This window comes from Punica granatum, chromosome 2 (assembly GCF_007655135.1).
Source record: "Punica granatum isolate Tunisia-2019 chromosome 2, ASM765513v2, whole genome shotgun sequence".
NCBI classification, from domain to species: domain Eukaryota; kingdom Viridiplantae; phylum Streptophyta; class Magnoliopsida; order Myrtales; family Lythraceae; genus Punica; species Punica granatum.
In genome coordinates, this window is record NC_045128.1 from 1,861,412 (window position 1) to 1,888,940 (window position 27,529).

The 27,529-nt window shown below is 36.6% G+C and overlaps 3 protein-coding genes across 3 annotated transcripts; 1 reads left to right on the forward strand and 2 right to left on the reverse strand.

The window, feature by feature from the left end:
• Positions 1-579: 579 nt before the first annotated feature.
• On the forward strand, positions 580-2,558 carry LOC116197303. Its single transcript, XM_031527398.1, has 2 exons — positions 580-873; positions 1,761-2,558. The coding sequence occupies exons 1-2, from the start codon at positions 595-597 to the stop codon at positions 2,265-2,267; spliced, it is 786 nt and encodes a 261-aa protein (XP_031383258.1). The 5' UTR covers positions 580-594; the 3' UTR covers positions 2,268-2,558.
• A 273-nt stretch (positions 2,559-2,831) lies between these two features.
• LOC116197304 (gibberellin-regulated protein 14-like) lies at positions 2,832-4,242 on the reverse strand. The gene is made up of 4 exons (XM_031527402.1): positions 4,082-4,242; positions 3,942-3,980; positions 3,444-3,837; positions 2,832-3,280 (listed from the first exon to the last, which is right to left on the reverse strand). The coding sequence occupies exons 1-4, from the start codon at positions 4,199-4,201 to the stop codon at positions 3,096-3,098; spliced, it is 738 nt and encodes a 245-aa protein (XP_031383262.1). The 5' UTR covers positions 4,202-4,242; the 3' UTR covers positions 2,832-3,095.
• Positions 4,243-13,137: 8,895 nt separating this feature from the next.
• On the reverse strand, positions 13,138-15,944 carry LOC116193709 (xyloglucan glycosyltransferase 4). The gene is made up of 4 exons (XM_031522458.1): positions 15,297-15,944; positions 14,769-15,077; positions 14,286-14,690; positions 13,138-13,999 (listed from the first exon to the last, which is right to left on the reverse strand). The coding sequence occupies exons 1-4, from the start codon at positions 15,942-15,944 to the stop codon at positions 13,364-13,366; spliced, it is 1,998 nt and encodes a 665-aa protein (XP_031378318.1). The 3' UTR covers positions 13,138-13,363.
• Positions 15,945-27,529: the final 11,585 nt, after the last annotated feature.

Sequence of the window (27,529 nt, forward strand, 5' to 3'; positions counted from 1 at the left end):
GGCCCATAATTCAAAAACTTTAATGGACTCCCTGCAAAATTTCATAATAACCTATAAGTTTTCCTTAGCTCAAAAAAAAAAACATACTATTCGTACAATTAACGTGAGTTGTTTAAGATGATTTGATATTTATTTCTCTTAAATAAGATTTCTTTTTTTTTCGATTACAATAGAATGCTCATGGCCTAGTACAAAGAAATGGAAAGGAAATCTAAATAAAGGGGCACGGGTAATCCCACTGATGAGAATTGAACCTGAAACCTCTAGATTATTATGTGAGGATGTTAGCCACTGCACTACATTCCATTTCTCAAATTCAAATATGTATATAAGAAAATCCACGACTGACAGAATTTTAACTTAATGGATCAAACTTGTTTAAATTTGGATTGGTGGGAACACATTAAGCTTCCAAATAATAGGTGATATATGCCGAGACAAAAAGGAAACATATTTGAGCCTCTCGTTTTCCTGATGGCTTGACTCGAGAAAGTACTTTATGTCGCAAAACCACCGCATCGTCATTGACAAAGTATTTTATGGAGCAAAAGCACCGTCGACACTTGCCCATCTTCATAATCAACATCCCACCCTATGTTGCAGGCACTCCAACAAGCCAGCCAGGCTGCTTCTTTACAGGTAATGGGCTTTATCATGGGCCTGCCTCAATCACAGGCCCGGCCCATTGTCAGTGCTGACTTTTCCGATCGCATTTCCTCGCCTGACGTTTCTATGCACGGTAACTGTTGCTCCTGCTGCCTGCCTGAGCTCCTCTTCCGCCTCGTCGGTCTCTTTCGGCGATGTCCGACTCGGAGCGCAACCGGTTCTGCCCCTGCAAATTCTGGCACTGACGCCGATTTAAAACCGAGAGAGGTGACGATTTTCGTTTCTGGGTTATGTAATCTGTAGATTTCTGGCACTGATTGTCGATTGATGGTTCGAGCAGGAGAGAAATAGTTGGTAGTTTCAACATTTTCGCGATAATCGAGGAACAAACATCGAACTTCTTGTACAAAACTAGAGAAAATACTTAATCTAAATTAGCTCTAGATGCTACCTGTATGAACAAGATTGAATTTTTCTCCCCTGAATTGCTGAATCTCTTCGTAGCTTTGGATGCCGATCGCAAATCAATCGCGCTATCCTATGTATCTGGAAGGATAGGTCTCTGCGTGATTCATTGTAACTTATCGATACTATTGCTGTCTGTTTCAGGAGAGAGGTCTTTGGATAGTTCGTCTTGGACTGCTTATGTATCTTATATTGGCCCTGAAATTATTGCTCATTTTAGTAATTTGGAAATGAGTAACTGGATTCTCAGCTGTGAATTCAGGGATTCTTTGAGTTTCTTTGATTGCTTTCGTACTGTAAATTCATATAGTGCGGGACTTAGTAGGCACTTACCTTGGAAATGCAAGTGCGAAAGCCTTGGTTTCTGTCTTAGAATTCGATTATCATGCTTCTGACTCCAGCAGCTGTGTATCCTCTAAATGCTTATTTTCTGCTGATCATCGAGTTGGTGCTTACGAGTAGCATGAGAGGTTGTCTTGCTGTTGCCATGTTGGGGAACAAATTTTTCTCTTGTTGTCTTGTTTTTTGCTAAATTGGCATTCCATACCAATGACGGAGTGGTATTGGCAACTATTTGATAGAGTCGGCTAGAGCCGTTTATTTATAGTTTTCCTTAGGCGCTTGTTACAACGCACCGGCTTAACTTGACCAGACCATTTAGAGTCGCTCATCCTTTGATCTGCTTCCAGGCTGCTAGAAGAAAAGAGATGGAAAGACAGATGATTGCAAAGTTTCAAAGATGGCGTAGTCTTTACATCCCTGCGAACAACACAGGAAGATGCAGTGAAGCAACTCTAAGCTGCCGTTCATTACACAATGGTCCCGACACTGTCGAAGAGCTCTTGGACAGACACGTGGTGAAGAAGGTGAAGTCCCTAGATGACGAGGAGGAGGAGCTGCAAGCCCAGCGGCGGCTCACAAGCGCTCGAAGAGAGGCCTTGAGTCTCTACAGGGACATCCTTCGGGCCAGTCGGTTCTTCATGTGGCCTGATTCCCGCGGAGTGCTGTGGAGGGATGTGTTGAGGGAGAATGCTCGGCAGGAGTTCGAGGAGGCCCGATTCGAAAAGGACCCAGAGATCGTGACAAGATTACTCATTGGGGGGAGGGATGCAGTGCAGTCAGCATTAGAGAAGCTCGCTGAGAAGCAGCGGCAGCAGATTGAGAAGGAACGTGGAGGCAGCGGGGAACCTCGGTAATGGTTAAGTGAATTGGAAGGAAGACAAACCTGTACATTTGCTTCCTCTTCTTTTGGTCATCTTGCTGTGTAAGTCTGTTGTATTTTGTCAACGATTTCGTGAAGTTCCCATTTCATCGTTGATGTACAAAATCAAGGAATGAGTCTCTTTACATGCACGTGAAGTTAATCTCTGCCCTGTTTTTCCAGGATGTATGCATCTTTAGATTTTTTTTTGGCTGAATGTATGCATCTTAAGACTATGCACACACATCGGATCACTTGCTCCCTATGTTGTGATCATTAGCAATAAGCCATAGGACAAGGAGCTGAAAAACTCCACTTAAGACAAGTGCGGAGAAGGGGGTGGATATCGTTTAACCTTCGGATGTGCTGGTTAAAGGTCTTACTGATCATAATTGACTTGTGTATATGCCTGTTTTCGGATTTATAACATGTATTCTGAATTCGAATGGTCGAATATGAGCTTAGGCTGCAGTGAAATTCATGTGCAACTCATCTGACGTTACGGAGAGCCAACCTGGATCTCCTATGTTAATGTTAGGGACATTTTGAGCGCCACAAATTAGGAAGACCGTTATATAATAATTCCATTGATGTCATCACATACATACAACATATATCTATGTTTGTTGGCAAGGAAAACATATATAGGTGACGAGCTGCTGCAGGAAAAACGAGTCCTATTTTCCACGGCTCTTCCCACATGATGATAATATCCACCTCATCTCTCTTGAATTTATTATGGCAACCCGACCTAATTAAGAGCCATACGTACATATATGCAGGCATACGTGAATATATAGATAGGGGGGATTAGAAAGTGATTTTAAGGGCATTTGCTGCGGTTGCCATGGGTGGTCATGCCTGTGTAGCACTTGCCGCAGAGTTCACGGTTGCCATAGGTCCCGGGCGGCACGCACTTGCAGCGGTCACAGCACGTCATGCACGCTCTCATGCACACCCTCTTCCTCGAGTGCAGGCTGCACCTCTTGCTACACAACGGGATGCAATCTGCAACATCGATCAATATTACGCAAGAACAATAGTTGCGAGTGTTAGTTTTATTCAATACTCGAGATCAAATGCATCTACAAAAACTCATTAATTAAAGAGATGGACAGGCTCGTGAAAAACTTGACTAGGCCACGTCGTGATCAGAAAACTGGAGGTTTACCTGCTTTTGACTTCACGGGGGGCAGCGGTGGGGCAGTTGGAGGCTTGAGCGGTGGGAGGGGTGCCGGCGGCTTAACCACCGGAGGCTTCACCACCGGAGGGACGGGCGGTTTGACCGGAGGGGTGGGAGGTTTGATCACCGGAGGGAAGGGTGGTTTGACCGTGACTGGAGGGAATGGAGGTTTGACTGACACTGGAGGGGCTGGAGGTTTAACGAATGGAGGAGGCACCGGTGGTTTGACGGTGACAGGTGGGGCCGGAGGCTTGACGAACGGAGGCACTGGCGCCGGTGGTTTGACTGTCCCTGGAGTCAGCGGAGGTTTGACCACCGGAGGAGCTGCCGGAGCCACCAGAGCCTGAGATGGGGCAGGTGCTATGGGCTTCCCAAATATAAGCTGTGTAGAATGTACGATCATTAATGACTTCATTTCATAAGTTGAGTATGATGAAGTGTGTGCGTGTGTGTTTGTGCGTGTATGAATATGTTAAGGGAGTTAACCTGCAGCGTATAGAGCTTCTCATCATCATCAACAGACGCCTATAAACCAATGAAGAAGATGACATTATCAGTTTAGGAGATGATGATCAAAGATTTTGACATTAATTTACAATGTAGGCAGAATGACAGAAAAGCCAAACCTGAGCAGTGAAAGAGAGAAGAAGGGTGAGCACAGTGAGCAGCAGAAGAAGAAGAGATGATTTGGAAGCCATTGTTGTGTTTGGTGGCGATGAAGCTCCTTTCACTAGATCTACTCTCATCAACTGGGGGCTTAAATAGACAAAGCTTTGGCAGAGGACCTAGTCATGGGAGGACATAAAGATCTTTTTCTTTCTTCTTTATAAAAGGGAAACGAAGTAATACGAGTGGATGACACAGTTGATAAATTATGTAAACTGTAAATAGATGTTATATGTCGTGCATGAGTTCAAACTCATAGAATAGAAGTGCTATTATTGTCCGAGTCAATCCACACAGCAAGTTTTAATCTCAGTTAATAATAAATTGAGGATATTTCGTAATTCAAAAAACATAAAAGGATAAGTTTTAATTTAAAAATAAAAAAGGGAACTTTTTTAAGCCAGCTGGGCTCGAGGCTCAATTAAGTTTAGGTGCATGCCAGCTTCACCGCCAGATCACAGACACAGGAGTTATGGATCCCGCAGTACATAATAAAGTGCAGTAGATCAGCCAAGTACCTCCCGCGCAGGACACCGCAATGATCGATCTTGGTGGTAAATAGTCGAGTTTTACGGTTTGATTATAGCTTCGAGTTCGAATATTGTCGGAAGATCATGGCAGTTCAAGAACTGCAAATAGTTCGAGAACCCCGATTGCCGGCAATCAAGGAAAAAAAAATGTACCAAGCAAACCATTGAGAAAGAGACCTCCAATAAATCGTAGAATTGCACTGGTATTTCCTTTGGTCCTTTTTTTTTTGTTTGTTTTGGGGGGGGGGGGGGGGGGGGGGTGGGGGACACTCACTTTTCATTAGTTTATTAATCATATGTTCGAGCGACATGACGGGCGGGAAACAATCTCAGCACTTAAAAGGTTGTGTGTCTTCATATATAATTATATTAGTGAGCATGAGATGAACGAAACACCAGAGGTCCGAACTCGAAGTCAATGATTCGAGTTCGCATATGATTATGTCCCGAGTACGTGACAACTAAATCTTTAACAATAAGATAAAATCATTGATGGAATTGTGGGCAGGGCAGTGTACGAGGGTGAAATATATAAGTTATGTACGCATAATAATACCAATTGCGTGTGGTCAATTTTGTGCAGCTGCTGCTTGCTATTATGAAATCCCTGTGCAGTCCCACTTGCACTCCACACGAGGCATGTCCTGTCCTTAGGAGAGTATGGATTTGGTCACAATTTCTCGGAGGGCTCTGATGAGTGGGTCCACACAGTCTTCTATCTATTTTTATTTTTATTTTTCGGTGCAACAGTCTTCTATCTATTGATCTATGCGGAGAGATCAAACAATATATATATATATATATATATATATATATAGGCTATAGCTACATAAAGATTGTCTTTGTAGGCTGATGGGCAACAACACTCCACGTGAACGATTATGGCTAAGCTCATTAACTATTTCAGGCCATGGCAGTGCACGATCGTGAATCTATGAACATACCACAAGTCCTATGCGTATCCTAGCCTCATATAGTTCCATATGAGTTGAGTGGATAGACCATTTCGATTGTTCACATTTAGCATTTGCGTCACTGCAGTCCACGTGAACGATTGTGAACTCGTTACTATTTTGAATTACAGCAGCGTCGTGATCTAGAGTCCGTGGATATCCCACAAGTTACATACCTTCGAGCCTGTTCATATAACTACGTTTGCGCTTGAGTGGGCAAATCGATTCAACTATTCACATTGACCTACCCATAAGCTAGATTTGTGGGCAAATCGATTAAACTGTTCACGACTGTCCACATAAACCATTATAGGCTCATTACTATTGCTTGTGGATTCATGAAACTAGATATGCTCGAGCCTATTTTATACATATCAGCTGAGCGGACAAACCGAAACTGATGTGATAGAATTCAACTAAAAGTTAATATCAATATACTTAGATCGCACAGCAATCCACATGAACGACTGTGGGCTCATTAATTATTATATGTTCTGGGTTACAAAAATGCATGATCGAGAATCCATGAATGTCACGCGATGTTCATAATGTAACCATGCAATTAAGTGGGTAAATCGACTCAACTATCCACACTGACCTAACCATGAGCGAGAACTGTGGACAAACCGATTCAACTAATCTACAACATTTCACATGAACGACTATAGGCTTATCACTATTTCGGGCCACGATAATGCATGATGGAGAGTTCATAAACCTGTGTAATTCATATTAGTTGAGCAGGCAAACCGAAACTGATGTAGAAGAATTCAGCTAAAAAGTAAATATTAATGTATTTCGGTCTTCCATATGAGTATTTGGGTGGTACTTTGGGTTTAATACAAACGGACTTAATTTTATGAATGTACGTACCATTTCTTTTTTGTTGGGTAAGAAGAATCATTTCATTTACACCCAGAGAAAAGCAACAGCAACAATTAGGAACAGGAAGTCCCTGAAGGTTCCCTTGCTCATCTTCTAAACTATCTAATCACAATGCCCTCAAAAGATCAAACTGCTACCACAAGCAGCAAAAGCAATCTGCTTAAATGCAGCATAACAACTCTTAAGGGCAGTAATAGCAGGAAAGTGTACCTTCGGAGAGAAGAAATCAATTCGCTCAATCAAGCCATGCGAGAAATTCGGACTTCCTATTTCTACCTTGTTTGGTCAACGAGTCTGCAATTACCATTCGCTTCCCTAGGAACATGAAGGAAACTTAGTTCTGCAAACCATCTCTTAAGAGTCGATATGATGTTGAAATCAGAAGAAATAAGCCGCGGTTGGTTCAGCTCCTTCGTAATCCAAGAAAACACATTCATAAAGTCTGTTTGAATGATTAATCTGGTTCTCGCAGCATCCGGAACGTTAGCTGAGATTTGGACTGCTCTTCTAATTGCTATCACTTCAGCCTCGTTAGATTCTTTCACACCAATTAGAGAAGAAAACATGCAAAGAACTCGTCCAGTAGTGACCCTGGCTTGCCTAATGACGAATCGTCAGTGTTCCATTTTAACCATCGGCGGGTAGGTGGGGGAATCCACATCAGTCGCTTTCTCTGCTTGAAATAAATCTTCCATCCACTTTGACACCTTTTGAAGAACCGGAGTAGATCCAATCTTGAATATGAGAAGCTCGCGTCTTTCGCTTTCAGCCAAGCAACGAATCTGTACAGAATCATAGGGAAAACATCTCCACTAAAACTTGCAATTAAAGACAATACTATTATATCAAAATGAGGTATAGGGTAATGGTGCGCACGTTCTAGCATGGTAATTAAAAGCTTATTGGTTCGATACTTAATGTGATTATCCGTATCTCGTTATTAGCTATTAGAATATTTATTTCATTGTATTAAGCTTACGAGTATTTCTATTATAATAGAAAAAAAAGACAATATTATTCATTTCCAGGATAAATTGCATTAGTGGTCCAAAATATTTTACAAATGTTTCATTATGGTCCAAAAAGTTTTTTTCACTGCATGATGGTACAAAATATTTCAAAATTGTTTCATGATGGTACAAACTGTTAACTCGAGCTTGACGCCGTCAAGCCGACGCTGACGTGGCTACTACGTGTCACCTCATTGCTGACGTGACCGAAAAATTTTAAATAATTCTAAAAATTTAAAAAATTTTAAAACTTTTAAAAATAATTTTAAATTTTAAAAACTTGTAAAAATAATTTTAATGTTAAATTAAAAATAATTTTAATATTAAATTTAAAATTTTTTATAAAAATTTTTAAAATTATTTTTAAAAATAAATAATTTTTTAATTTTTTAAATTTTTTTCTAAATTTTTACTCTTTTTTTGTTTTTTTTTGGACTTTTTAAATTTTTATTTTCTTTTAAATGACATAGCGCACTATAATTGGTTCTACGTAACAAAAGTGACATATAGGACGTGCCACTTTAACAAAATGTTGACGGCATTAGGGCCAATTGACGGTTTGTACCATCATGAAATAACTTTGAAACATTTTGTACTATCATGTAGTGAAAAAAACTTTTTGAACTATAATGAAATATTTATAAAATATTTTGAACCACCAGTGCAATTTACCCTTCATTTCCAACCACAAAGCCCAAATCATAGCAAAGAACATGTAAAAGGAAAGCCATCAATTATTTTCAATACAGTAAAAAGATATATATATATATATATATTTGTATGGATGGGCTCGAAGGATTTTTGTCGGTTGTTGAACTTTCACGTAAGGCATATATAAAATTGCACATGCATGTGCAAACTACAAACGCATTGAAAATTCTATGGTCTTAATGATCGAAAAATCCTATAATCTTTCGTAAATTGGTCCCGAGTTATGTAACCATACGTTTAACTCATCGCGATATATACACATTCGTTTATCAAGCAAATTGATTTGGCGATTGAAAAAGGAACCGAGTAAAGCTTCCATATACATATGTTATCCCTTTTGAGCTGCCTACTATGCCAAAATCTCACCTTCTTCGTGTAGGGAAAGGCTAATGAAAGCTCTACCTGATACACCGCAGCATGGCCTTCCCCTTTTCATTTAGCATCCATCACTTATCCTATTACATAAAAAAGAAAATAAATCCATCTCTTATCCAAAAAATAAAAAATAAATAAAAAGTGGCCTACTAATTATAATGAATAATTTACATTATTTTTTAGGGTGAATTGCATTAGTGGTTCAAAAAGTTTTACAAATGTTTCATGGTACAAAATTTTTTTTTACTACTTGATAGTACAAAATGTTTCAAAATTGTTTCAATATAGTATAAACCGTCATCTCGCCATTAACGTCGTTAAACCGTCGCTGATGGTGTAAAACTGATTTTTGTAGGACGTTACATGATGGTACAAAATGTTTTGAAGTTGTAACTTAATAGTACAAAATGTTTTATGTAAGTTACATGATGGTGCAAAATTTACAGATCTTGTAAAGGACGGTTGACGGCGTCAATGGCAAAATGACGGTTTGTACTATACTGAAACAATTTCGAAACATTTTGTACCATCAAGTAGCAAAAAAAACTTTTTGTATCATATCGAAACGTTTGTAAAAAATTTTGGACCACCAATGTAATTTACCATATTTTTTATTACTATGGAATTCATGAGTCTGGTACAATGAAAGAAAAATACTAATAGTTAATAATTTACATTACTTTACTTTAGGTAAACGGCATACAAGGTGTAATATAAACAGGAATATAGATAACCCGGACAGGAATTTCAAACACTGTTACACTTAAAAAAATCACTATTACTCAATCGTTTAGTTGATTATTTTCGTCAAATATGATTTAAGAATTTGGGTTGACATCTTATACGCATAATAAAAATCAAACTCGTATTGAGGAACATTCTTGCTCTGACTTCATTGGTCGAATAATCCAGAAAGCTCCTTGGAGAACTTATGTACATGTGATTGTGCATCAAAACTGCCTAAATGTTATAATCAGAAAATACTATATTTGATAACAAACAATCATAGTAGGTTAGATTTAGATATTAAGGATTCAGATTTTATTTTAGGTACGTTTCGATAAGGAGTATTAGCTAAGAGTTACTTTGTTTATCTTGCCACTTAAAAATACAACTAAGTCGGTCATTGTAATTGTTGAGCTATATATAGTCAATATCTTCGGCTCTCAAGCCACTCTGTTCTGTACGATTTTTATCTCTCCTCTCTTACTTCAATAGGTTTAAATTTGATATGTAAATGCTCTAAAAGAATGTTTTATCCTAAAAAGTAACACCAATAATAGTAGTCACTTCGTGATATTCTTTTAAGTATTGTTGTACGAAAAGGTACAACTTTTCAAGAGTGGTCATCTTCGTTGACACAAGAATTCAAGCAAACACATATTAGGTGTGGGATAATTCATTTTATATAGAGAATGATATTTAGAAAACGTGGCCGGCAATATGATAGCATCCAAGGCTCTTCAAGTCAAATATTTCGAAGCAAATATTCGATAAATATTACTCATTCACTTTAATGTTATTAGGATATATTTCACCAATTATTCACCTCAGGTGTATTATACAAAAACCAAGTGCATCCATAGAGTATTCTTCTCTACCATTGCCTTCTGGCTCCATTACTGAATCAACATTCTATTGATTGAACTCCTCACAATAAGTCGATCTGATAACCTACAGAAAATTGTCACTAATGCGCTGTGAGGAGTATGGCCAACTAGGGGCGATCACGGTTTGAGTTGGGTTGGTTTTGGGGTAAAATTTCGAGGCTTCATCGATTTAGGAATTTCAAAACCCGTCCATGAAAACCGTAACCGAAACGAACATAATAACCGATCCTTACAAGTACGATTTTTTACAGTTCGGTTCTCGGATTACCAGAGAAACACAACAAAAAAATTATAGATTGATCACACCACCATAATTCTGCAATAGATTCAACTTATCAAAACGTTTTCCAAGCTTCCATAGCCATAACCAAGGAAGTAGTAACTTACTACTCAACAATAGACAAAAGAGTCCTTAACATCATGTTCTACTAAAATAAAAATGTTCCATAAACATAAGCAGTAAACTTGGTTCAAGTCGAGATTCTGGGATGTAATTTATAAACCCGATCCACAATTGAAACCGATAAAAAATTTAAAAACTGCCCCTAGAACCAAATCGCATTCTAGAAGATCCAAAAATTCAGGGTGATTCGATTTAGATCATATCGGGTTTTCAGGTAGTCGGTTATTCTGATCTGCCCTATAGCCGACACATAATAGTTTTCTTAATAGGTAAATGCTATTATTATCAATTAATAATTGGCTATTAACCATCTCAAGGTCTCCCACGAATACGATATCCTTTTTTTTTTGTCCTTAGTTTATGCTTTACCTATGACATTGTGGCTGTGGAAGGGAATTTTGCTGTCTTGGGGCTGTCTTCCAATTGCATCCCTTCCGAGGAGGCGGGGTCTGCCCTCATTTTGTCCCTTTCTGCTCTCTTCCTAGCTTTTCATTTCTATCCACTTGCACTTTTCCCCGTTGAGGAAAGGAAAACTATTCATTTCATTGTTTAAATTTGATTGCTTTTCTATTTTATTATTTTTTTTATCATTTACATTTATAGTTTGAATGTTCTTTCACTGTAATGCGTTTTTTTTCTTAGTTCTTTTCATCCAATTCCTTTGCTTATTTTTCTTCTTTCATCCTTTTATCAATTTTTTATTGGAGAAATTTTTAATCAATTCTTAACTTTTTGTAGCTACTTTTTTATCCTAATTCTTTTTTCAGTTCATCTTTTTCTTAATATTATACATTTTATTCTTATAATTTTACCGCTTAATTTTTCATAAAAATACTCACACAACATTTTAGAAATAAAATATTTTTAATTTTTTTAAATAAATTAAAATAATAAAAGAAAAATCATGAACCTATTCGAGTTAATGAGAGAGAGCAAGCGTTTAGGTTGTAAGCAATCTTGACGGTGGTAGTTTACGTTGGAACTATTAGTATCCGAATTTGCAAGCAAAGAAACATAAAAATATAGAAAAAAAAATAAAGGTAATTGTGCCTCGATAGCCAGCAATGATGGTTGTGATGCACCGAATGATATCGTAAAATTCAATGATGTCTGTAATTGCAAAGAGAAATATTGATAGATCTATAGGCTCATGGTGGCCTTTCATAGGACGGTAGTGCTCGGCGTCAGCCCCTACCATCGCCTCTCTCCCTCTCAAGTTATAATCCTTCATTTAATGGTTAGCACCACTTGAGTTGATGTTACTTATACCTCAAGCTTCGAGTAAATTCACAAACTTCACGTTATTATTTTAATTTATTATTAATTCTTTAATTTTAAAAAGTAATTGTTTTTTATGGACTAAAAAGAATGAAAAAGTAATTTTTATTTCAAGATATGTCATGTTGATAAGACGTTTAACATTGAGGCAATATTTGACTAACATAAAAGAATTAGGACAAAAGGAATAGTAAAAAAAGGTTGAAGACCAAAATTAAGTTTTTTCTTAATAATTATTTTGATAAACGGATCTACAAAAAACAAAGGTATTGAATGAAATCGAACTAAGAAAAAGGAAAAGGATTGAAACAAAAAATATTCAAATATATAGGATGGAAACGATAAAAAAATAGAAAAAGAACTAAGACATAAAAGTAACCAAATTTAGAGGACTAAATGCATTGTTTTCCCTTGAAAAAACAATAAACTACTCATGTTTTTTGTTTTCGGTCGAGAGGATGAGATCTATTTCACCGTCGGCTTGACCATATCTGCAAGGTTGCCTCGATATTAAATCGTTTGTTTAAGCAAAACAAAAGTTATAATACTATGCTATGGTATGTCATGGGCCTTGGAAACGGGTAGGAAGAAGCCATTGGAGGGCCAGGATGGTGCAGTAAAGGGAGAGAGTGCCATGTGAAGCGAGCCTTCTCCAGGAAATGGGACAGGCTATTAATGGAGCAGGCCCACGAAGCTTCCTTCCTGGCGCGACGAAGGGTCTCAGCTGGTGGAAGGGCCTCTGTTCCCTGGGGCTTCTCGTGGGCGTAATAGAGCCGCAACCATCCCCGGTTTTATCGTATTTTCCGGAAACCAGAATGGAAAATTTCCAGTAGTGTTCACCTTATTCGGGATGGTTCCACTGTCATGTCATGTCATGTGGATAATGGTGACAGGACCAAAAGGCTTTGAGAATGTATTGCCATTCACTCGAAGTACTTTGTCTACTACGAAGTTGTCATGACCAGTGACCGACGTATGAAGAAGAAGCTCTGGGATCAACTTTTCCCATATGAACATGTCTGATACTATCTTTTATCTCCCTGATGAATATGATATCCATGCTCCGTTAAATATCTGGACTTTGCATTCTCCAACAGTAGTTACTATGCTTGCTTAAATCTTGTTGATATATCGAGACATGCTTCGACCAAAGTGCATATTTATGACCGAGGCTGAAAGAATCTGTCAAAATTCATGGGCAAGAAGTCTGAGTGAACGTCAAGTTTGGAATGAGCAGAGCAGACTGCGAAATTTGTTTAACTGAAAAAGAGTATAAAAACGATATCTTCGATTCTTTCTTGTTTTTACATTGATATAACTCTTGCTGTTTCAAACAAAACTGACATTATTATGTGATCCTACTACAACAAATCCAATTATAAACTGTTATCTTTCTGCTATGCTCCCAAAAGCAAATTGTTACATTACAAAATATGTAAAATAATTAGTCCAGGAACCCCCAGAATACCGAGAAGCATACGTCTTCTTCAGTTATGCTGCTCGCCGATCAAGTCCAAGCCCATCACTAGGAAAGACAGGCCTTGGAACAGCAAGAAATAGAAGTGGACGCCATGGGCCGATAAGAGGCTCCTTGCTGAAGCCGTGAGGAGGAGAAAAGCTAAGGCAAGCTCCTTCCTGTAGATCCTGTTCCGCTTCTTTGCGGGAGAGGAGTCTGTCTCCTTCAGCTTGCTGAATAATTCTAATCCCGACTCCGAGTGCCTTCTGGAGATTTTGTCCTCGTTCGAGGCCTTCTGCTCCCGCTCAGCAAAAGCTAACAGGTCGGATTCCGATGACCGGCCGGTTTTCTTTGTGACCACCCACTCATAAGCACTCCCGAGCTGGAATAGTCCCGAAATCATGGCATTGAATTTGGTTACTGACATTGTGTTCTCGAACAGAAGGTAAGGGACCAAGAAAGGAACGGATTTCAGGGCCGGAAGAATATTTAGGAATGACATGAAGATAGGCACGTAACAGATCACCCAGATGGGCAGTTCGGCCTCGGGAATAAACATTGTTAACGGGAGTATGATGCAGAACAGGGTGAACGAATAGAACGGCAGGATCAGTTTTCTCAGCAGAAAGAAGAGGAAGATCATGTTGGCCTTCTTCCACGCTGATATCTGCAAAAATTAGACATTCACAATATTAGACTCAGTAAATTGCTTCAAATGTAGCAGAATATGATTGATTTTATTGCCAGTTTAACCTTCCTTATCACAAGTTCCTTTTACATTTCTTTCTGCCTCTGTCCTTATCATTATTCCGATGTTCGGTTCAAGTTATTAGAAACCTCTCAGAGAAAAGGTTCGGTTGAAATGGTAGCAAATACTGGTAATACTACATCATTTATTTATTCTGTCTAGTTCTCTATCTGGTTGCTAACAGTAGCATAGAGCAAGGAACAACCTTTGAAGTTATGATATCGGGAAGGCACAGTCGGAAGAGCTGCATGGGACCCGAGTGCCAGCGGTGCTGCTGCTTCTTGTATGCCTCATAGGATTCGGGCAGTTCACAGAGGACGCGAACATCATTGAGAAACACAAACTTCCACCCATTCAAGTGAGCGCGGACAGCAATATCCATGTCCTCGACCGTGGTCCTCTCCAGCCACCCTCCCGATTCCTCCAGCGCCTTGATCCTCCAAACACCAGCTGTGCCATTGAACCCAAAGAAGTTTAGGAAAACACCATTAACCTGCTGCTCCACCTCAAAGTGAAAGCAGAGGTTGATGTTCTGCAGCCTCGTGAGCAAATTCTCATCTTTGTTAACGAACGACCACCGAGCTTGGACCAAGCCCACATCAGGATTGCCCTGCAACATTCTTATGTATCAGATCACACAACTTCCATGGAAATCATTCTTCTTCTTGACATCTCTAATATAAGATACCTTGAAGTGAGGAACAGTGAGTTTTAGAAAGTCGGGATTGGGCTGGAAATCTGCATCGAAGATTGCCACGAATTCATAATCTTTCACATAGTCACAAGACATGGCAGATTTGAGATTGCCCGCTTTGTATCCCGTTCTGATCAACCGATGCCTGTAGATTATGTTGACCCCCATCTGGCGCCATGAGAACACTTCCTCCTTGATGAGCTGCTGCAAATTTCCATCATCAGAATCATCTAGAACTTGGATCAAGATGCGATCCTTTGGCCAGTCAAGCTCACACGCTGCTGCAATTGACTGTGCATACACCTGCATACCCATAGTCACAAAGCTCACATTTAATTCGGGACCAATTGGATCAGATAGGGAAGTTGCAATAACAGATTCTGAGCAAATCTGCATATGGTCAGAACGATGTCTTGGAGTCAAGGAAGCAGTTCACAATATTATCAAACATTCAACGGACATATACAATATATACAGACACTGCACGCATATCCAGCGAGTAATGAAGAGTGATGTTAATACCTCTCTCTCATTGCACATTGGTATCTGAACAAGAACCATAGGAAAGCTCGTCAGGTCCTCGAGGTCGAGACCACCATCGTCGGCAATCACAGGCTTCACCTTCTTGTATTTGATGTAGAAACATCCCAAACAGAGGACTAGCCTATCGAGGGACTGTATCAAGAACAACACGACGCAGAATTCCGAAAGCCTCATCACCAATGGAGAGATGTAATCGGCCCGGAAAGAGAGCCAGGCCATGTAGGACGAATGCAGGAGGCCCTCGACCTCGGAAGGCTGAATCATGTAGAGGTTCCATTTCCTGAAATGGGCAATGACTTCTAACACCAACCCAAAGATTGCAATGAAGAGGAAGACCTTGATGAATTTGTACAGCTTGGACCCAGCCCTGCCTTGGGGCTCTTCCTCATTGAGATCGGACTGGGCGATTCTCTTCCGTATCGAGCGGAGGACAGCCCTCGAGGCCGTGGCGAGCCACGAAACACAGGTGAGAGCCCTGTAGGCTCTGAGGAAGAGGAGCCATGTGAACTGCTTGGGGCTAGCGGCCTTCTTCGGCTCGAGCAAGAGGGTCGAGTCAGGGCCACTGATCTCCACCAGGGAGAAGTTGTTGGGCTTCTGAATTGTCAGCACGACTGAGTTCGGAGTCATGACTCTCTCTCTCTTTCTCTCTCTCTCTATCTCTGTCTCTCTCCCAATGGAAGGAAGAAGAAGAAGAAGAAGCAAGAATCTGGAGCTGGGCACTTCACTGTTCCAGTAAAGTTGGGAGCTTTACAGTTCAGCCATGGAAATCCTCGGAGAACAAGCGATCTCTCCAAGTGGGCATTCAAGCAATGGAATTAAAGCAACATAAGCTGCTTCAGTGGGGGCGGCAAAGCGGCAATTTTTTTTATGTGAAATATGGATCTCAGAAGCTCATAGTTCAAGGATGAAAGAGAATCCAGAAATTCAGATGGATTGGTGAATGAAAGGAAGGACTGTCTATCAAGGTCAAACCGTGACGCTATAGAGAGGAAGCAGCCACCAATGGAGGAAGAACAGTACATGAATGAACTGAATCAGCAGAGGAATTGGTTTCGGCGAAGTCTACTAATAGAGAACAAACATGGGTCTCATGTCCTCTCTCTCTCTCTCTCTCTCTCTGTGTAAAAGGAATGGAAGATCTATCTCAGTCGTATATGAATTTCTGACTTGGACGAGGTGGCAGCGGAAATTGTCCCGAATCGAAAGATTTTGGGTTCGATTAAATCATTGAACTAAAGTTCTTGTTCACTCCTAAGTCCGGTTGAGCATGGTAATGTACCCATACCCGAGTCGATACCTCTAACATATTCATTTATGAAAAATAATGGTTCTATCACGACAAATCGGTTTCATCTTAATATTAGACTGGTTTCTCTAATCGGGTGAGAAAAGACTTTTTTATGGTATGATATGCAGGGGCTTCTATCAGCCCGCGCCGAGGGAGGTCCAATGACGTGATGCCATATGTTCAATGTTGACTAGGCTCCAAGAGAATTTGAAATTAAACCAAAATTAATCACGGGAATTAAGGTGACAACTAGGTCCAGCCAAATTGTAAAATCAAGGCTGGGACATAATTTTCTTGTCTTTATTTAAATCATTGACTATCCCCCAGTCGCTGGAAACAACCTCTTACTTTCCACATATATAAAATTAGAGCAACCTTTCTTTTGTGTTTTGGTGAAATCTGGCATGGAAGCCCAATTATGGCCAGGCTTTAAGAACTTTCGTTCCATTTCCAACATTTCGTTGGAATATTAATTTGAGTAACTCTCACATCAAGGGGAATATAAATTTACAACCGGAAAATGATGAGAAGAAATTATCTTTAGAGACTTTTAAGAATATCGTTGCAGCTGGTTATTCGTGAGCTCACCTTAATTTTGAGGCCAACAACTAAATAATTAATAGAAAATTATACCATCTGATGTAGCTTAATATTTTAAATGAGATTGTTATTTCATCTAGAAAAATATAAAACTGTTATTATTACTTAAGATCCAGATATTAAATTCAATAATTAAATTAATAATCAGGTCCCGCTGAATATATCTTTCCAAGTAATAGATTTTTCTTTTTGGCAATTAATTTGCATGTCTACCTCTTACCTTCCATAAAGGGGAAATTTGGGATCACTCAGCGAGTCTGTGACTATCTTTTGTTCTTCATGACAATATCCCTTATTTGTTTCACATTTCGATTTCCTTCATTGTCTTGGGATGTGATTGTAATGGCAGGACCATACGAAAGGGATCTTTAACCAAAAGAAAAAAGTAAAAAAAAAAAATCTATTTATTTCCTGTATATAATGTAGGAATTCATTTTCTCTAAAGTCATAAATGTCCATAGAACTTTCTATCTATTCGAACGGTAAATTGCACTGATGCTCCAAAAAGTATTACAGATGTTACAATATGGTGCACTTTTTTTTTCCCTACCGAATGGTTCACAATCTTCTAAAGTGGTTTTAGTGTAATTCATCTCGTTATCTTGCGATTGACGCCGTCAGCCTTACGCTGACGTGGCTTATTATGTGTCAACACTTTCTTGATGTTGCACAAATACTAAACTAATGTGGCTGGTGCGATAAAATATGGGTGCCAATGAGGATTGGAATTGAAAAAAAAAATTTTAAAGACAAAACCATAAAAGGGTTCCAAATCCCGTGAAATCAAAATCGAATTTCAGAGTTTACCATTTTGATGGATTCACAGAAGGTTCGCCTAGTATGCAAATATGGAGATGTTGGTACAATGAGGACATCATCTACGGAGGCAAACCCAGGCCAACGATCCCTCAGCTGTGAATCCAAGATGAAGGGCCATCATTGTCTAGTTGAAGCAGTGAGACCAAGAATGAGCTATAATGGCTATAATGCGATGGTTGTAATTGTTGGGAGAAACCCTCAAACAGATCAGATCTTGTAAAGGAAATGCCAATGTCGTTTTTTTTGTGAAAGAGCTGGCTCTCAGTTCATTTTTTTCCCTTTTTGAAAACTCACATGTTTGGGAACCTAAACATCGAGACAGGGGAAAATGATAATTGTTATTTGTTTTTTATTGAACGTAAAATGATGGTGCAAACTTTTATGTAGTTGTAACTTAATAGTACATAATATTTTACAGACGTAACTTAATGGTGTAAAATATTTCTTTAAGTAACTTAAAAGGTTCATAGTGAGACCAAATTAGAGGCAGCTTGTCAGTATACCATTAAAGGGACAGTAAATTGCCTCCAAAACATCATCATGCTCACCGAAAGAGATTACATGTACAAGCAAAATGGGCAACAGGCCAATTAGGCTAGTGAACTACACTAAAATTAACACATCCATTGTTTGAGGTTAGACATAACCCAATATGAAAACATAAATATTCATAGTGTTTAGCATAAGCCACAAAACAGAAGTAAAACATCAAGATAGCCACCATTATGGTTCTAACTAATTGTCGAAATATACCAAAATAACTGCAATTACTAGTATTATTGCATATCCGTGTTATTGACTGCTTTAATTGTCATCGGGTGAATGCAGGCTGGCTTAAAAGACCAGATCTAGACCCATGTTTACAATCTATTCTCCTTCTTGTAATTGCTTGCTGGCTTATAGATCTCGGAGGAACTGCACCAGTTTTGTCTCCCTTTCCTCTCCCTCTCCCTCTTTTTGTCCTTATCTATATGCCTCTCCCATTGGATGTTGAAGCAGATGCAGTGAGTGACTGGAAGCTTCTAATGAACTCTAATTGTGGCACTGTACTTAAGGCAGAAAGTTTAAGTGCAACCTAAGTATCTAGAAAACTCAACAATTGATCTACACAACATCCTTGAATAAAGTATGTGTAATTGATATATATATATATATATATATATATATATTTATTTATATACATACACACCAATGTATGATTTCTCATAATAAATTATGATCTCATTACAGTACCATTCGGCCTAGGTACACTGTTATCAGGGGGTGGGGGAACATTATTAGTTGCTCTCATATTCTTTTCCTACAATTGCAATTTAGAATTCAATGTGTAATAGAAATGTGGAGCACCAATATAAAGTACAAACTACTGGATATCATAAACTCACTCTGCTAGTATTGTCCTTAGTGACAAGCACTTCATCATGCTGTGGGTTAAAAATACCAACTTCAACACTTGTAGCATTATCTCTTTTTTTACAGGTCCGCTTGTTGTGACTCTAACCACCATATTTATTACACTTGCTAATAATGCATCTTTTATTTCCCACAATCTCAATATCATCTTTATCGACTCTTATGTTCTGCTCATCTGCACCATTTTTCCTGACAATCTTGGGTCTATCCTTTTGGGCCTTAGTGGGAAGAGGTTTCACGAGAAGTAAACCAATAGGGTCATAGTCATCTATATCCCTTAAGGGATATATGATTTGCCCATATGATGGTTTAAATTGATCAACAATATAGCTCTTATGAATGAAATCCTCAAGCTTTTTCCTTTCTTCCAAAAGACATGAAATGCCATGTTTATAGGGGATACCAAATAGATACCACCTCCTACAGCTGCAAGATTTTTCTCCCAAATCTACCACATAGAACTTCCACCAACAAATATACTATACTTTTGAGCACCAGACTCTGTTGGCCAATAACCAAAAGCAAGTGACTTGTATTTTTCAAGCCTTTTCAAGATCTTTGGAAAGTACTTCCCCATATACTTCTCAGGTGCTTTCCTTTTAAGGACCATCCTCTTCATTAGTTGTATTCTGATAGTCTCCACTAAGGTAAGAATAGGCTTATCGTTGCCTCTAAAATCCACCTATAAAAGAAAAGAAATAAATTAAGCATCAACACATACTTTTAAGTTATAAGTTGTATTTTTCACTTAAGTGTTTAAATATATCTATTACCTGTTGAAGCATTCACAATGGTTGTTCAACAGAATATCACACCTAGGCATGGTCTAAAATGAGACTTAGACCATTGTGATGGGTCCTTATCTTGAAGCCATTACCAAGCCTTTTCATCATCTCTCTTCAACACTTCTATGGCTCTAAAGAATTAAGGGTAAGTGGCTTTAGCAGCTGCCCAGAGAAGATCTTTAAGCTCTTTTCCTTTTTTGATAGTCTATATTGTGTATAAGTTCTTCCATAGATGGTGTATGCAAAACCTTTTCTTAGCGTCAGGTGTACCATCACCTAAATAACAGAGGAAGAAAAAGTAGTTAAAGCGACTAACAATATGGCCTAATAACTATGTAGTCATCTACATATAAATGAACTCAGAGTTTACCTTTTCCTTATTTCCAATGAAGGTCCAAGGTCTAGAATTCTGAATATTAAGGTCTTGAGCTAGATTTCTTAAAAATCAAGACCATGTTTCTATGCATTCAATATCTATCACTCCATATGCTATAAGATTAATGCAATCGTTAGCATCACTCCTAACTGCTACAAGAAGCTGCACCCCATATATGTCTTTCAACCAACAACCATAAAACCCAATTAATGGTCTGCAGCCACTTAAGAAACCCCTCTTGCAAACATCAAGACGTATATTCATGTCTGAATAATCATCTAATCACACCCAATGTAAACGGTGGTTTCAAGATTAGTCTTCTTAAGTTCTCTAGCATTCCTCAACTTAGCATATTGTTTGACATATGAGATCCTTAATATCTTCAGAGTATGGTTTCTTGCCATCCAGGACTTCACTCTATTATATTTCACTTTATAATCCTAATCCAACCGATAGGCAAAGGACTTGCTTGACCATGTTGGGCCAGCCCTAATGTTGTCCTTATATTGCTGACTTAACCACTTATATGGCACAAAATGAGTTCGCACCTCATTCCCAAATGTATGCTCACCCTAGAACTTCTTTCTTTGAATGGCATGGTACTTTTTATTGAGTAATGCTCTTAGAATCCAATGACAATTTTTGCATTTTGCACTCTATTCTTATGGTTTTTCTCAAAGATCGCAGATTTTGAGATGTAAAAGAGACAGCTATGCCAGAGAAATGATGGGTTTTCTTCTCTCTCCCTCAACACTATGTCTCAGTTCTCAGTTCTTTCAATTAGTCGCCTTCGGGAACAGAGGGATTGCACATAACAACCCTCACACTGATATTTGATCACCCTAAAACCTTCGATCACACTCAAAATCAGATTTTGAAATGTAAAAGAGAGAGCATGGTGAGAGAGACGATAAGTCTTCTCCTATCTCCTTGAGCATTGTGTCTTAGTTCTCTACTCTCCGTCTCCTATATTTCAAGTTTTGTCTTTTATCTTTTTTATTCCAATCCTCGTTGACACCATATTTTCCCGCCCCAGCCACATTAGTTTAGTGTTTGTGCCATGTCGAGAAAGTGCTGACATGTAATACGGCATATCAGCATAAGGTTGATGGCGTCAATCGCGAGATGACGGGAGAAATTACACTGAGACAACTGTGAAAGCTTGTGTACCATTTAGTAGCGAATTTTTTTCCTTTTTACAAAATATTGTAATATTTGTAAAACTTTTTGGATTACCAGTGCAATTTACCCTTGTCCGAATGCCGTTGAAGATTTAGATTGAACACGATATTCTTTGATAAGTCAGTTAACCATAATGCTGGAGGAGGTCCAGTCAGTTACTAGAATGCTAGCGGTCAGCAACGAAGGAATCAATTGAATTCTCACTATTGCCGCACGAAATATGAATTCCTTGAATAAGGGAGAAATGAAAGTGTTCTGTTTGTGAGAATATTCTATGATGCTGTTTCTCGATATTCATTATCCTACCTCCCTTAGAGAATAAAATAAATTAAAAAAAAACAAAGAATTGCTAGATCCTAAGAGGTGTTAATGATAAAAATAGCAATTAATATGCATGATTAAAATACTTAATTGGGGAAAAGATAAGAAAAGTGCATCAATACATATATGTGTATATTTATATACAATAGCTTTATGTTTTTTCTTATATATATATATATATGCCCTTTTCTTTTCTCGATGTTGGGATAACTTCTTCGGTCGGGAAACAATTTAAGTAAGCAATTAGAAATTCCATATTTCAAGTTGAAGCTTTGTCGTCACCGGGTTCAGTTCAGGCGATTGATCATCAGATTCTTTTCTTTGCCATAGCAGCTAGACAATTTGAGAAAAGAGATCCAAAGATAAGATTATTCACAATTCCATGTACTTTTATATATACTTAAGTAAATACATGTGCAAGATAACTCATCTTCTATTTTCACAAAAAAAAAATCTTCTATTAAGAATAAAAATTATGAAACATACAAAAATACTAAATTATAAGGATGCAATAAGGTACTTCAACAACAAATTAATTTCAATTTATATAAAATTAATTATTATTCTACTGCTTATCCAAAAAAGTTCCTACTAATCATTGAAAATCATCAAGCATATTCTAATTTTTTTAATAAGATTTAAAGTATTAGCGTCCTCTTTTCAGAACTTATTATCAAGGATGAAATTAATAAATACAAAATAAGCTTTTTACAATTTTGGACTCACCTGTAGATTCTTACCGAAGTTGACCTATAGCTTATTGCACATCTTTATGACAAATGAGAAAAAACATTTCTCAGGTGTAATGATATTCTCGAAGGTACTTTTTAGTTATTTGTATGAATCAAAATGAGAAATTCCAATTAAACCAAAAACCTTTTTTTATTTTATTTTTTCCTTTTGGGTAAGAATCAAAAACATTTATTAGAACTGGTGTTCTCGTTCATTTGGTCAAGGGATTGTGATCTTATACACTTTTTTTGTGATTCTATTTAATCACGTGAATGAGGTTTTGTCAATTATGCATCCTTGCATCATATTTGTAATTAATAAATTTAATTTGTGTTACTTTCATAAACACTTTTGAATGGGATTGATGTTGGTTGAACTCATAAACGCATTTACTATATCTCTCGGTTGGTCTAATAGATGATCTAATTCTCATAATTATAAGATTAGTTGCATTCGTTTTTGGTAACGATTAGTTGCAATTCATATTACAAGTTTGATGATTTTATCTTTTGAAATTATTTTTAAAATATTATACAGAAATTATATTTATCTAAATTTAAAAAAATTAATTAACTATGGTGAAAAGTGGTTCTTATACACAACGAATCACTACAATTGGTATAAGGTGATGTCCTCGTAAAATTCAATTTTTTCTTTTCTAATTTTCTATTAGTACGAGTTTGAAATTTTCATTTAGTAGATGACATAGAAACGGTTTTAAATATTAAAGGGAATTACTTCATATGTCATTAATAATGTAAATTCAATAAGATACATTATATTGTTGAGTTATAAGGAAATTCCAATTTTATTTTAAAGAAACCGTGGTTATAAATTATAATTGAATTGCATAAGTATCTTTACTTTTTAAATTTCAGCTGGACAATGTTTAGTTTAAAAGAATATAATTTCTTAATTTTGCAATTTGAAATTGCCATTGCACCTTGTTGGAGTGATTGGATACTCATGCTATATACATGCTCTAGTAGTTAGAACTATAGAAATGGGCATATTGAGAAAACAACAGTATATTAAAAATCCTTACTTTCATACAAGTATTTTTGTTTCAGGTCCTTACATTTACCATATTTTGTAACATGCAGCACTTTTATATTTATTAGATATTACATAATAACACACGTTATTTGCCCTCATCAACTATAGTTTTTTGAAAAAAATATTTCACGTTTTATCTTATACGAGTTAAAAGAGTACTTTTAGAAATTTAAAATCCGTGTAAAATCTCATTTTTTTAGGGTAAAGAATGTCAATAATATAATATTTATCACATTTAATCAAAAATTATAAAAGATTGTTTAAATATGTGAGTTTTGAATATTATTTTTTGGTAAATTTTATTAATCAGGTGCTAATATGAGTTTACACTTAAAACATAAAAGCTCAATATATCTTAAGCAATAAAGTCAAAAACTAATACCAATATATTTTTTGTCATATTTCGGAATTAATACATGGCATAGTTTTTTTTTCCAATGGACACCATTTCAAAGGACCATGTTTTATCATTAACAAGATATGTTTAGATTCTTTCAAAGGACATAATAGAGTTTATAATATGTCCAGATACATTGAATGAATGAAATAGAAATTATGATAATTACCTATATATATTGAAGGGTAAAATAGTAATCAGGAAAAATTCAAGAACACTATAATAAGCAATTCATACTTTTATATATGCGATATTCATATATATATATATATATATAAAAGCTGAGAACCCTAAACTAAATTCAAACGTTCATTTTTAAAATGTGTCTTTCTAAATTATACGCTTTAACAGTATGTTTTGTTTAGGAGATAAGAATCCAACATGATATACATATATAAGTTATTAAACATTATATATATAAGAACGTCTCTAAAACTCAAACTCTAAACACTTTGGGAAAGGGAACTTACAAGGTAAAAATTCATTGTTAAGGAATAAAAAACGACATGATAAGCGTCTTAGTAGTTACATAATGTTATATTAGAGGTTTTGTCGGGTGATTATATCTCGTTACGTGCCTTGAGGAACTAATAAAATAAGGTTTATAACCACGAATAGTGAGCCGTAAAAAAATTATTATTTCTTCCTCATCACATTACTATGAAAAATATCATTTAAGATTTTTCTTGTTATATAGTGTTTTAATTTTTTTCATAAGCTTACTTCGTTGTAATTTTCCACTTAAAAGAAAATATATGTCGTCACTTCAATATAGTTTCGTTCCAAACTTCATAAAATTTATATGGAATTCCCAATAGACACGATAAGTGTCTTAGTAGTTACATAATATAAGAGGTTTTATCGGGTGATTGTATCTCGTCATGCACTGTGAGGAACTAATAAAATAAGAGCTTATAACCATGAATAGTGGGCCGTGAATTCATATAATGAAAAAGATTATTATTTCTTTCTCATCACATCACTATAAAAAATATCATTTAAGATTTTTTTTGTTATATAGTGTTTCAATTTTTTTTCATAAGCTTACTTCGCTGTAATTTTCCACTTAAAAGAAAATATTCGTCATCGCTTCAATATAGTTTTGTTCCAAACTTCATAAAATTTGTATGGAATTCCTGGTAGATTACATTATTAAAAAAAAAAACCTTGGTCAGCTAATTTATGTTTTTGAGTTTAGTATACTTAAAGTACGGGATAGAATGAAAGAACCATTAATTAATTCCTGAAAATGCCGTCTTTTGAGCTTTTATGCACGCAGTTCATTTATGACTTTGCAACTGACTGCCTTCTTTTAATAAATTTGTTCCCTATTAAAAAAGAGAGATGTATATATCAACAATGCTTTCAGCAAAAAAAAAACAGAGAGAGAGAACACACACATATATATAGAGAGAGAGAACAATGCATTATAAATCACACCAAAAGTGGGGAAAAATAAATTACGGAAAAATCATTTTTTCCAATTTTAAAATATAATTAAATTAATAGTCTTCATGAATTTTTCCGAGTAAAATGTGAAAGCCAATATTTCTCTCAATAGTTACTATTATTTGTCCCCTCAAAGGTTATGCATATAACATTACTAATTAGTAATTATAATTGTTTGTTGTGTAGTTTATTATTTCTCATATCTCGTAAAAGATTATAATAATCTTAATTATTATAACATGTTGACTACTACATATAACATAAGCCGGCGAAAAGGTCCAAATTTAAAATTTTCTATTTTCTACAACAAAAAAGATTCCTATTTTCAAAGATTTATTTTTATATCAATTACAAGGAGAGATTTATGGATCTAATATAATAAAATAAAAATTTTAATATCTATTAAAGGGGTATTGATAGCCCATCACGAGTACCGAACCTGCAACATTTTAGTTAATATGTGAGAATATGCGCCATTACCGTACATCATTTTTCAATAGATTCATTTTTTTAAAAATAATTAATGCCTAATATACTAGAAATTGGTCCACTAATGCCCGTTTTCAAGATTTGACCTTTAAAGAACATGTCATATGATCTTGGAACATGGTATTCTCTTCTTGATTCGTTCCGTTAATTCTTTTTCCCCATTCCCATCATTTCTCTCAGGAGCTCTCGCTGACACAAAAAGGAGGTTTAATTATATAAGACGAAAACTGCACTTCCATATTAAATTAATTATCCTTTTGAAATTTTATTACGTCCAAGTGCAGGCTTTCCTACCACCATAATATATTACACTAGAATATTGCCCCTCAAGTACTGAGAATTAAATTATGTTGGTAAGATAAAAAGAGTTTCAAAGTGCTGTGACTCTCACATTAACTTAGGATTAAAGAATTTTGAATTTGATTTTTATTAACGAGACTCTTGTGTCCCCTTGAAGGGTTGGCTTCTTGGACTGATTGAAGAGTTTCCAATTTCTGATGGTAACAAGGATTCCCAGTTAAGCCATGCAATTTTCCATTGATTATATGTGGACTTTCTTCCAATTAAAATAGACACATTAATTTTTTTTCTCGGTAGGAAAACAGAACAAAAGCCTAAAAAAATGGACACGATAATTAGAAGTTTGGAAATAATCAACCCAAAATATCATTGCCCTGCCAACCCACAGTTCAGTGATCTGATTTATACGCCTAAGATAGACCAACGCAGATATGTTTGATTCTTGTCTCAAAACGTTTATATGATATGATGCATATGCACATGTGTGTACATATACACACATGCATTTATACATATAAGGATTCTTCACGAAGGCATCATGTGCAACTTTATAGCAGATGTTAATTAAAACCCAGCATATTCGGGAATTCTTAATAAAAAGTATTTCTATATATATATATATATAATCGACCCCATAAGAGAGTATTAATTAATGATGAATCCGCTTAATACTTAACAAATGAATTTAATTATTGTATTTTTAAAAAGCATTTTTCTAATCTTATGTTTAGATTTTCATTTTCTTTTATTGGATAAAAGGTGTAAGTACATAGAAGTATTTACGCGAAAAAGCAAGCGAAAGAAAAAAAAAACTATCAAATGATCCTAAATAGCGTAATGCGTGGGCACACCAATTAGGTTTTATTATTTTTAGCTTTGTGCTGGTGCATATGTAGATGGAGCTTGCTGAGGTTAATTGCAAGGATGGACGGGGTGGGAGCTTAGAGGGACAGTCGTCCCAAAAAATTTCGATGCCGAGAATTGTATATCGCTTTTTAAATTTTC